The 12,237-nt window shown below is 40.9% G+C and overlaps 1 protein-coding gene across 1 annotated transcript; it reads right to left on the reverse strand.

Annotated features, from left to right (window-relative positions):
• Nucleotide 1: 1 nt before the first annotated feature.
• ppardb (peroxisome proliferator-activated receptor delta b) lies at nucleotides 2–11,710 on the reverse strand. Its single transcript, XM_008413546.3, has 8 exons — nucleotides 11,349–11,710; nucleotides 8,948–9,345; nucleotides 8,717–8,868; nucleotides 8,453–8,591; nucleotides 7,607–7,809; nucleotides 6,128–6,334; nucleotides 5,787–6,030; nucleotides 2–2,545 (listed from the first exon to the last, which is right to left on the reverse strand). The coding sequence occupies exons 2-8, from the start codon at nucleotides 9,279–9,281 to the stop codon at nucleotides 2,298–2,300; spliced, it is 1,527 nt and encodes a 508-aa protein (XP_008411768.1). The 5' UTR covers nucleotides 9,282–9,345; nucleotides 11,349–11,710; the 3' UTR covers nucleotides 2–2,297.
• Between the last annotated feature and the right edge of the window lie 527 nt (nucleotides 11,711–12,237).

Below are 12,237 nucleotides of genomic sequence, written 5' to 3' on the forward strand. Positions count from 1 at the left end.
ATCAGTGTTTTCATTTCTGTTTTATATGTGAGAAATCACTAAACTAAAAAGTGAATATAGGTTATACATGTTACCATAGGAAAATATTTCAAGTTCTACTACATGCTTCTGCAAACAAATTATTCAACCCATCATGTACAGAGGTAGCTTTTTTAGTTTACACTTTTTGGTGTAATTTCTTGCTTTATCAGATCTCTGCGGTAAATGGATTTTCTTATTAGAAACCAGTAATCAAAAGACAACTCCAAAAAATGAGCAAATATATATTTTATTTTAAAATGTGCCTGTTTATTTTTATTTATTTTTTTTGTGGTCAAAAAAACAAAAAAATAAACTTTTAAAATTCCCAAACAGGCACCTTAAATGTGTGACTGATGCAGTGATTTTCGGAGGAGCTGTATCTTACAACTCACAGGTATTGTTCCACGTAGCTTATCACCACAAGCAAACAGGAATGGACACGAACATATGAAAAGAAACTATGTATAAAATTTTGAAGGGTTTGGACGAGAATACGTGTTTAAAAAACAACAAACTGTGGAGCCTCATTCATCCCTATAGGTAATGACGTCACGCAGTGACGCGTATTTCTGGCACATGTTGAGATGTGGAAGGTGAGGAAAATGAGCATTTTTTTTAAAAACCATTTCACTATCTTAAATATAACAAAAACGTACATCTTTTTTTTTTTTTTTTTTGACCACATAGCAAAAATTGGTTGTACTGAATAATTCGCATTTTAAAACAAAATCAAATAACTCCTCATTTCTTTCCCCCTCCCATTACTGTTTTCTGGTGAGAAAATCCAGTTACCATGACATGCACAGACCCAACCAACATCCTTTACTTTGCATAGCACACTTGACGTGAGCCGATGATACAAAATTTTGCAAGGTGCATTAATAATAGGGATTAAGGCAAAAATAAATGTCAAAGATTCGATAAGACAGTGAAATATTCATACATTTGGAGGTAGATGGGGATAAAGACAAAAGCACAAGAGACTACTGAAAGGTGAATTGCGTAAATCAGAACTGGCAGAAGAAAGTCAAAACTGTCAAGCTGCAACATAAATCAGACACACAAAAGTGAACAGTACTTTTGGGTTGTGTATATCTTGAATACAAAATCAGAAGCTGAGTTAGACTTTCAATTATGATCAAATCTGCCAGTCACAATATAATGGTTCTGTATGCTGGTTTCCTATAAAGTCCTCCTGCACCATGGAATTCAACACGTTCATGTTCAAGAAAAGCTTGTTGGTTTGCATGACAATATATTTGGTAAAACCTAATCTAAACAGGTAGGCATGGATAAACAAATATACTTAAATCCATGAAATGGCATAATTCATCATTTGCTCTAACAGTATCATCAACAAACACAAATAATTTGTAACATAATCACAGAGAAATGCGCCAACAAAACCGAAGAATGGCGAGTTCAGGTTCCCGCACGAATGAAAGAAAGCTTGCTGTCCCTCATACTTTTGCAAGTCACATGTTTATAGTGTCCACTAAGTTGAACTATTTTCACTTGGGTCAATGGCTTTTAAGACAAAACCTAAATGAGTTGGATTTCACATTTATTGACAAACAGAAATGATATTGCACAGACACTAAGAGAGCTCTACACTGCTGGAGCCAGCCCCAGTTTGTGTTCTTCAAACCAAATGGCAAGGTGGAAGGGTTAACAACGACGATGATGATGATGATGATGATGATGGTGATGATGTTGTAAACAAATACCAATTTGTGCATCTTCGGTTGTAATACAATTCTGAAAATAATTACAATCACTCTTTCTAAAAAGAAAAGAAAAAAAAAACCCTGATCTCCCTCTTCCATTTCAACTGTACCACTGGCGTAGGAACATGAAATGTTTTCCCTTTGCAGCGGAACGCAAAGCACGGATGAGCGAGGAGAAGTTCTCTCTCACTCTCCCTTGCGTTCTCTAAACACTGCTCTGGGGTCAGCTTTGCTATGAGAATGAAACAGGAGCAGCCTCTATAAGAAAACATATCACTCTTCCTGTTAGGTGGCCGTTGTGGGAAACTAAGGCGTTTTTGCAGCAAATGATTCCAGATGCTCATCGCGCGGTGAGAGCAACGCTGATACTGTGGGAGCTTTCCTGATTGTGATAGCCCTAGCAAAGTGAATCTGCTTCATCTGTGAGTTCAAATCCATGCCAACGTATGGAAAACAGTGCTTTCACTGAATGCAGTGTGTTATTATATAACCGAACGATTCTGTTTGTAACAGTATTGCTTCAAAAATCAGTCTGTGCTGGAGATTTCTCTAATACATGTCTTTGTAGATCTCCTGTAGTAGAGGGTGGAGCGAGGTCTCCGACTCAGTCTTTTTGATCTTTTGGACGAGCTGAGCGTTCTCCGTGACCAACTGGCGAAGGTCGGCCATCTTCTGAAGCAGCTTGGGGAAGAGGTAGAGAGAGTCAGAGTGGTTGGCTTGGAGGTGGAGGTCCAGGGCCTGGAGGATGCTGTCCTGACTTTGCTCCACCTGCTTCACGTTCATCAGCCCGGGACGATCTAGGGGGAACAGGAAGATATTTTACAGTAATCAACAACCCAAGACTACAACAGTGATACAGATAAAGCAGAGATTACGTGACATTAAAACCTAATTCGGAGAGCAGAAGTTGAACATTTTTGACTCGCGTGCATCTGCTTCTCTTTGGCTGCACAGGCTACAAAATACTTATGAAATGGCACAATCCTGCATGAATTTTGGTGCAAGTCACACCAGGAGATTCTTTAATTTTTGTAGATATTTCTGTCGGTGTGAAAGAAATCAATTTAGACTCCCATCTGAGCAGCTTTTAGTTCAGGATTCATTTTATGCGGGGATAGCTGGTATGGATCGTGAGGTCGTAACAAACCAAGCATGCGTCAATTATCCAGACTCCAATTTTTGTAATATTTTCTGAACATTTAAGAACAAACAACTAACTTTGAACATGGCTGAAAAGTGCCTTATGGTTCTTCAAGTAATGAAGCAACAAAATTACTTTGAACTGCAATATACTGTAGGACTGTTTCACTGCTTTTATCACATCTGGACTAACTTGTAGCAGCTCTTTGTTACAAACTACAGAACTTGGAAAAAATTTTGAAATGGAAGATCCTAAAGTAAATACAGGTTATTTTTAGCAATGTGTGTGAACTTGGTAAATGAAAACTGTTTAGAGAAATTCCAAAGAAACTGTTGAACTTCAGTTATTTTAAGACCAACCAGGTAGTGAAATTGCCATTTTATTTGCTTTCTGAATGAGTCATCAATCTGTAAAATACTTGAATTGAGCTGTAATGTGGCAAATCAAATATAAAATCATGTCAGTTTAATATAAGAAAACCTTCTGCTCTTATTCGGCATTAGTATACGTCTAACATTCAAACTATTTTCCCGTATCAATTTTTTTCTTAGTATTTATCTATAGACATCTGAAGACAGCAAATCAACACTGTTTAATGTTTAAATGTCACTCGCAGACATCAACTTTGTCTTCATAAATAAACTGTGAATAAAGTTCAATTCACATTTTTATGAGTTAGTTTGATTGAAGGTTGTAGTACACACACACTTATCAAATAAAGATCTTTGGTGAGTATTATTAATAAACTTTTCATTCGACCAAGTCTGTTTATAATAAGAAAATGATATTAGAGATGGTATCTTTTAAAGCATAACGAATGTAATAATATAACATCATTATAAATTATATACCAACATTATATTGCATGAAGATATTGCATGTTAAAAATTATTATACCCTCCCGCCCCGTCTCATATTGCCCTCATTCTGTTTCTTTTAAGTGTGAAATGATCTGAAGAAGAAAATGAGTCTGTTTCAGAGAAAACAGAAGCTACGAATCTTTAACATCGCCACCTGCTGGTGCAACACATATTACTGCATTTCTGAATGTATTAAACTTCTCTAGAGTAGCGTAGCTGAAAGAAAAGTCTGAAAAATCCATGGCAATCTGGCTTAGAAAAGTGATCCTGGACCATCATTTACTAATATTTATGTATGCCATATCAGCACAATGACGAGCTACGAAGTTAACATCATGAGGGTTTGAACAGTTTTGCCTTCCTGTACAGACATATTTTATACATCCAGGCTGACAGAACATAACTGCGTTCGTATGTGTTTTTTCTTTTTTTTGACCAGAAATAGGGTGGATTCAGGATGCAGAAATTGTGTTGATCTAGTCAAATGCTGTGTCAGCCTTATTTTTATTTTTTTCACTTCTTTTCACTCTCATGCCAGAAACTCTTTTCTAAGACGCTTCATTTTTATACAGCGGTAGAAACGTCAAAACCTGAACTGGTGTTGCATTTATTCCTGCAGGAATCGAGAGATCCGATGGGCAGATCTGTGCAGACCAGACACAGAGAAACGATGCCAACACTTCCACGCTTCTGAGAGGAAGCGTGGAAGTGGTTAAGGTCATTCAGCGTGGATGTCACAGTTAAAAACACACTGAGGCTCTTTGTTGACTTTATAAAAAACAGCTGCCTTACTCAACAACAACGCTGACGGCTTGCCACCAAAGGGAGACGGAGGAGGGACCACAGCGAAGTAGGGCAAAGTCAAGAGTTTAGGACTGTTTAAAACTTGTACAAATGCCAACATCCTGGTCGAGAACCTTTGTACTGTAGTAAGAACTGGTGTTTTAATCAAAAACACTGTTGGGGCCCACTCAAACTCTTGAAAGAGATGCCAATGCTGGCTGGGATTGAAGGGGGAATTTAGAACAATTTTAAACATTTTAAATGTTACAACAAGCTTTTTAGCTAAGCAAATACATATTTGAGTGGACTTCGGGGGCGTTTGAAGTGCGAAGAAACAATGTTGTTAGCATTCATCGTCAGGCTTACACCAGCCAGCCCGCAACCAGACACCAAGAACACGACCTTGTAGTATTTACATGCCTTGAACTTTTCCACATTTTCCCACAAAAACAATCTCAGTTTTATTGTCTTGCTTATGATTTTTAATTTTTTTTTTTTTGTGCTGGGGCAACACAACGTAGGGCCTAATTGTAGAAGAAAAAAGAAAGAAAAAAAACAACAACACAGCTTTAACATTTTTTATGAATAAAAAAAATCTGAATATTATGTAATGCAAATGTATTCAGCCCCTTTACTTCGATGCACATAAATAAAATCCAAACTATTTCTTTCAGAAGTGTTTTGATTAGTAAGCAGAGTTTTCATGGGTGTCATGTGACCTCGGTAGGAACTCAGCTGCACTGTGGATGCATCTGAGGTTTGTTAGAGAACAAATGCCATCATGAAAACCAAGGAACGCAGCAGATAGGTCAGGAAAAAACCGGCAGAGGTCGGTAATGATAACATAAAAAATTTTGGCACTTTGGACAACTAAGTAAGCACTGTTAAATTAATGAGATGAATGTGACAGAACTGCAACCCTACCAGACGTGGCTTTAAACCTAGACTGGCAGATGGGAGCACAATGCTTCTCTCCAGGAGAAATCCTACTCTGCTTTGTGTTGATATGAAGCATAAACCACCAATGAAATGAACTGGATGTTTGGTTTTGAGAAGCACCAAAAAGAGAACCAAAATTATTGACTGTGGCTGGTCAGACTCAGATCAAAGGCCGACATGGGTGGAAATATGTGTTAATTTTTTCTTTGAAAATGAAGGTGTTGTAAAAAAACAAGAAAAGAAAAGAAAAGAAGAAAACATTACCTGCACCACACAACAGTTGTTTACACTTTACCCACAAACTCTCCATCTCACCTCCGCAGAGAATAATGGCAGCAACAAACAGGGCCAGGTCGCTGTCATCCAACTCCAGAGCATTGAACTTGACAGCAAACTCAAACTTTGGCTCCATGATCTCACTGAAGGGCTTCCGTAAGCTGCGTAGAAACTCCCTCGTCACGAAGCCTTTCCCGTTGGCCACCAAAAGCCCATCCTTGTTCATGAGAGACGGCAGCATGGCGAAAATAGCCTCGTGAACGCCGTATTTGAGCAGCGTCACCTGCAGAGAGCAACGCACGGGGGTCCATTTGTGCCTTCTGCACGTCCGAAAACGAGCCTGCCCGTGGCTTCCGTGAGGCGAGGAGACGGCGACTCACCTGGTCGTTGAGGAAGAGGTCCACAAACCCTGGAATGCACTTGGCAAACTCGGTGAGCTCTCGCACAGTCTCCACCGTGGTGCACTGACAGCGGTAGAACACGTGTACTCCGATCTCCTTGGTCAGCGGTGCGCCGGGAACCAGTTGGCTCCACACCAACCCGCTTTCTGCTTTCCAGAGCGTGTCCACGTCGTAGATCACAAATGGCTGCCACGGATGAAAACAACGTCAGAAGCCACCTCTAATCTAACAAATACCAGCTTAGAGCGTACAATAAATACAAGAATCCCTCTCTGAGTCTTTTCTGTTTCAAATGAAACCTACCCAACACTGTTGACCATTTTTCACTTGAGCATTTTATATTATGCATGCACCTCTGTGCACTGACGTTTATAACTTAAAAAAAAAAACAACTTAATATTAATTTTTCTCAATCCATCCATCCATCCATCCATTATCTGGGTCAGGTGGAAGGGGTAGCAGCCTAGGCGGAGAAACAGAGTCTTCCCTCTGCCCAGCCACTCGTACCAGCTCCTCCAGCATGTCCTTGGTCTCCTACCAGTGAAAATGTGGCCAGAGACGCCTCACCAGGGAGGCATCCTTGCCAAGTGCCAGACTGCTCAATCTTTCAGAAATTATAATACTTCTAAAATCACAGATTTAGCATTTTATCCAAAAATTAAAGACAGATACCTAGAATACTATGTAAAATCACAGGCCTCAAAGCACCCAGAGCAAAAGACGTTTACTCTACTTTGTGAAAACTCACTCACAAATTAAACTGAAGCCAAAAAAGCTGCTATTTTCCATGGACGCATTGAAACACTTTATCATTTTGCTCTTTCTGGTACGACGGATGAATTTTGCTTTTCTTTGCTTGAACATGCAACATATGCATTCATTAGTTAGCTCACAGTGACATGACTGATTTTATGACTTCACACAACTACCAATGGTTTAACATAAAATACTTTGAAATATATTTTTTTAATCCAAATTAATATTTTTGAGCCAAGTTCTGACACGATAATAAGGGAGCGATATGTGGCATATGGGATGCAAAAAGAATCCCACATTTTCCAAGCCAAATTTCACACTTCTCCCAACTTAAATTTGTACGAATAAATGGGCAGAACAAAACCTGGAATTACAAATATTTTCTTTCTACAAACCCATTCAAGGCTGGAAAATACTTAGATCGAATTCCAAGCTTTTCCAGGCTTTGTAGAAACTATTTATGGCTAATATGAAGCCAATAAAGTATTTGGATAACCTTAAATGTTAAGGTTTTTATAGAAAATGTCGACACAAAAAGTAAATAATGTTGACCTCATTTAAATAATTTACATTTTAGCCAACGGCAGAAATGTGCCCGGTCCTTTAGATTTGAGTAAAATCAACTTTACTCAGTTTGAGTCTGAGGAAAGGTTTAGCTGTGGCTGAATTTAATGCGTTTTTCCGGCTAAAACCAAAACATACTGCGGTGCTGCTGGTTTTGCCCGTCAAGATGTTGCGGGCCCTCTTCTTGGTCATACTGAGGTTCTTCAGGTAGGCTGTGTTCACTTGTTTGGCCAACGTCTTCAGGTCGGAGCCGCCCGGTTTGGTGAGGTTCAGCTCCTCTGCGAGCAGGCCCGCCACCAGCTTCTTCCTCTCCGCCTCAGGCATGCGTCCGTATCGGATCGCTGGGGAAACGCGCACGCATGGATATCACAATTACAAATCAGTTAAAGTCTGGTTTTATTTGACAAAATGCCATGTTAGAGCTGCAGTATGTAACTTTTATAAAAACATATGGTTTTTACATTTAAAAAAAAATTGTCATTATGATGTGACAGTATAGTATGACAACTAATCTGTGAGAAAAATCAAGTTCCACTGCCATCTCCGAGAGTCCAAAATAATCAATCAGAGCCAGGAATAGGGTATTAGTGCCGTCAATCACTCTCGTGCTCATGCCTCCTGGCTCTCTCAGCTGGTTCACCACAACTTAGCCTGACACGAATACTAAGGCTAGTTAGCAAGTACATTTTACAGCACATACACAAGCATGACTGACGGTGCTAAGACCCTCAAATTGGCTCTGATTGGTTGTTTTTGGTGCATTTCTTCAAACAGCAATAGCAGCTCAGGGAGGAGATCTGTTTTTTCACAGATCATCTGTCTCATTAAACTGTCACGACGTGGTGAGAGTTTTAACAAATATGTAAAAAAAATTTAATAATACATGTTCTTGTAAAAGTGACACACTGCAGTTTTAAATGTTCTACGTCTTCGATTAATAAAATTGCTGTTTAGCCTTAAATGCGAGAGCTCTTCCCCTCTCACCATCATGGGACATTCCCAAAGACAGGCACTTCTGGAAGCGACAATATTGGCACTTGTTGCGATTCTTCTTCTGAATCTTGCAAGAACGCTCACAGCGCTCGTATTCCAGTTTCATCCGCACGGTCCGCCGGAAAAAGCCCTGAATCGGAGACAATGCAACCGGCTTAACAACTACAACTTTCTGCGCACACACACACAAAGAAAACATTGTTACCGATATTTGTAAGACCGCAATGTCTCCTGCTGAGACGGCTAAACTGTTACCTTGCAGCCTTCGCAGGCGTGTACTCCGTAATGGAAGCCAGACGCCTTGTCCCCACAGACCTTGCACTCCACGCTGATCCCAGAAGCTGCGTTGTCTTCTCTGCCCAGACGAAGCTGCTCCGACAGCGACGGTGAAGACGTTTGGGAGAGATCTGCCGTTTTTAAAAAGAGCAGGAATGTTATAGCTCGTGAATTGTGTCCCTTTTCGCCACCTCCTTTCCGTGCTTTCACCTGTGTAGCTTGATGATGCGCCGTTGTCCTTGCTGTGGCTGCTGTCCTGATTTTCACCGTCCTTCCGTTTCTTCCTCTGTTCCCCTTTCAGGCCCCGGGAAGGAAGCGCCTCCCCCTTCTCCTCCTTGTCCTCCTCGTCTTCACTCTCCCTGGTCTTCACCTCTCCGAGGTCCGTCGTCCCCGACGAGCCGGCGGCCCCGCAGCTGTCCGAGCCTGCCGACTCCTCCTCCGGAGGCGTCCACCTGACGTCCGCCTTGTCCCGAGGAGACTTGGCCTCGCAGTAGCCATTTACCCTGCTATGCTGCTCTGTGGCCGTTTGCTGAAACCCGTCCATGGTTCCTGTTGAAGCTGAACTCGGCGGCTCATCTCATGTCACGTAGCCATCACAGCTTGACGTTCTAAAAACAACGTTATTTTTCAGTATAAAAATAACCGCATGTATGTTTCATGTGGACTATATGCAGAGCAAGAATGTACAGCTGCTAACATTTAAGCGGCTCCACATGCCTGCGTATCAACTGGCTGTCGATGTAATATCCAGGATGTGAGGGGTTAACAATCTGATTTTAAGCATGTCAAAACATGCAGCAGACCCAAAACAGTCCTCTTAATTTGTGTTTTGTGTATAAATATGCAGGTAGAAGCACTGTAAGCAATTTTAGACTAACATTATCTTGGTAAGCCATCTGAAAAACGCTTTGGGTGATCTTGTAATCACTCAAAGGGCTGTTTCTTTATCGCTACTTGTTTGTTGTTTTGAAGACCTCAAGATGCTGATGGACATGTTGTGAGATTATATCCAGATTTGCAGAACATTTAAGACACAAGCAAGGTCTTCACCGCATTAAATGCAGCTTGAAATAACTAAATAACAGCGCGAGTCTAAAACCTGAAGGGGCCTCGTTGCTAGTGTCAGAGATACATCCAAGAGTTAAAAAAAAAGCTATGGTTTCAGAACTGTTACAGGTTTCCATCATGCAGCTCTCGGGGTTAAAAGATGCCAGGAAAAAAAATGTGGGTGACCACAGATATCTGGCTATGAGTCTTTCCCCCACCTACTACTGCAGACTGCGATTCATCTAGCTGAAAGAACGCTCCTACAATTCAGAAAGGGAAATATTTCAAGCATTCATCTTGGTTAGGAAAGACATAAATTTAGTTTCTCAAAAAAAATGTATATCACATGTTTACATGAAATAACTAAATATTATTTACTCTAATGCAGTGTGGTATGAATGTGATTACTTTGTAGCACTGCTTTTAGTTTTAAGACAGTAAAGATTTAAAAGCCGCCCCCCGCCCCCGTTTGTCTGCATTGTTGGAAAAAGAAAAGAAAAAGAAATCAGCGTTTTAATAAATCTTTTCAGATGAGGAAGGAATGAAGTGCTCTTCCAGATAGACAGCTGCTCTGATTTCAGAAAGAGGACCAGCCCCAGCAGGTGACATGGCTCCTCAAATCATTTCTGACTGTGGAAACTTCAAGCTTGGATCATGTGTCTCTCTGATTCTCTCAGGGTCCATGATTTCTTATAATAAAAGACACTAATGACATCGTCTCTGGTTCCGGAGAGGCTAAGCAACAGGGATAAAGACAACATGTCTACGAAATAGTAGCCGCCTGACGTTAGATGTATAAATCCCAAAGGATCAGCAAACCACCCAGTTTCTGCTTGCATCCTGGTCATGTCTCCTTTTCCTCCTCTGTCTCAAAGCTTGCTCTCTCTGCTGCGGCATGGCAACATCTGTATTATTGTTTGCCTCAGCTGCTTGGCAGGGTGCACAGTGTGTCTTTGAGCTGCTTTAAGGGGAAAGGGTGCATGCACTATGTACACACTGCGCTGCACTTATGGGCTGGAGGAACAGAGGAGCTTTAAGGGGAGGGAGGTAGTATTTTTACCCCCCGAGCCCCCTAGCGGATGAAACCAATCAGTGTCCGTAGCTTTTTGAGCCGTGATTGAAAAACACATTGTTTATTAGAAGTCAACAGACGAAGCGGATACACTGAGGGTCAATGACATACAAAGGCCAGACTGTGGTTTCTGTCAGGTTTCCAGAAATTAAATCCCGGGAGTGTGGAGGGTGGTCCGAGCAGACAACCTGTCACACTGGTTCTCGGAAGTATTTGCTAACTTACTGAGCACTGAGTCACTACCACGACTGTAATCGGATACAGGCGACTGAGAAATAATGAAAAATAGGATAGACGCGTCTAACCAGGTTTAAAATGTCCAACAACAAACTGCATTACACTCAGAACTAGTCTCCCAGTTTGCTTCTATTAGCCATCTCAGCTAGTTAGCTGTTAACCTTGATATTGACTGAGTACTATTAGCTAGCTGTTAGCAGTTAGCTCACATTCCGCTGCGCTAGACAGCATTTTCTGGCTACCGTGTTGGCTTACCTTCCCCGCTGTAGCGCCGCTGGTTCTGGGGATGTTCCCGCTACGAGAGTCGGCTAAAGTAAACCAGCAGGGAGAGCAGTGCGGTCCTCGGATCGATCGGCTGTTGACAAGTTGTTTGAAGGCTAATAAACAAGAGCTAATATCAGACAGCTAACTAACATAAACTTAAGACAGAGTAGGGCCTTCGTGTTGCAGCTTAGAGGAAAAAGTGTAAACATAAAAAAAAAGTGTTTACTACTATATCCTGTGCAAATAAGTAAAGTTAAGTGGTAATCCCTCCCTTCTTCCCCCTCTCTCTCGCTGTGTGTCGTTCATAGCTTTCCTTTGCCCTGCTTCACTCCTCCTCCTACTCCTGTCACATGTCAGGGCACACAAACACACCACACCGAATCGGCCAAACACTGAACTGAACAACTCAGATCCCTTCAGTGTTTTCTGAATAAATTACATCATAAAAGCAGATGAGAAAAACCAATCAAGACAAACATAACAAAAAAAATATCAGACAGGAAATATGGGGAACACAATAAGCCATTGATTTCACTGATTTCTGCTTGAATTTTACTGAGCATCATATAAAACCCCAGAAAAGCAGATGGATAACTTTATAATTAATTTTTTTTAACGTGACATACAGAATCAGTTAAATGCATCCCCCTAAAACAAAAATGGCTGTCTTGTTTGGGTTGAGTCTTTTTTTTTTAAGCACACATTCAGAAACACACTGAGAGAGGAGATACATGTGTTACAGTTTTATTGCAAAATGAAGAAAAATAATTACAGGAACAGAATCCTTTTGACTGCAATCTGTCTAAGAACCATGAAAAGAGCGTGTTTTAATTAGTGAGATGTCATCTAGATGGATTATGATGAGGTCAAAACGACCGGG

The sequence above is a fragment of the Poecilia reticulata genome, chromosome 7 (genome assembly GCF_904066995.2).
Source record: "Poecilia reticulata chromosome 7, P_reticulata-male-v2, whole genome shotgun sequence".
Classification (NCBI taxonomy): domain Eukaryota; kingdom Metazoa; phylum Chordata; class Actinopteri; order Cyprinodontiformes; family Poeciliidae; genus Poecilia; species Poecilia reticulata.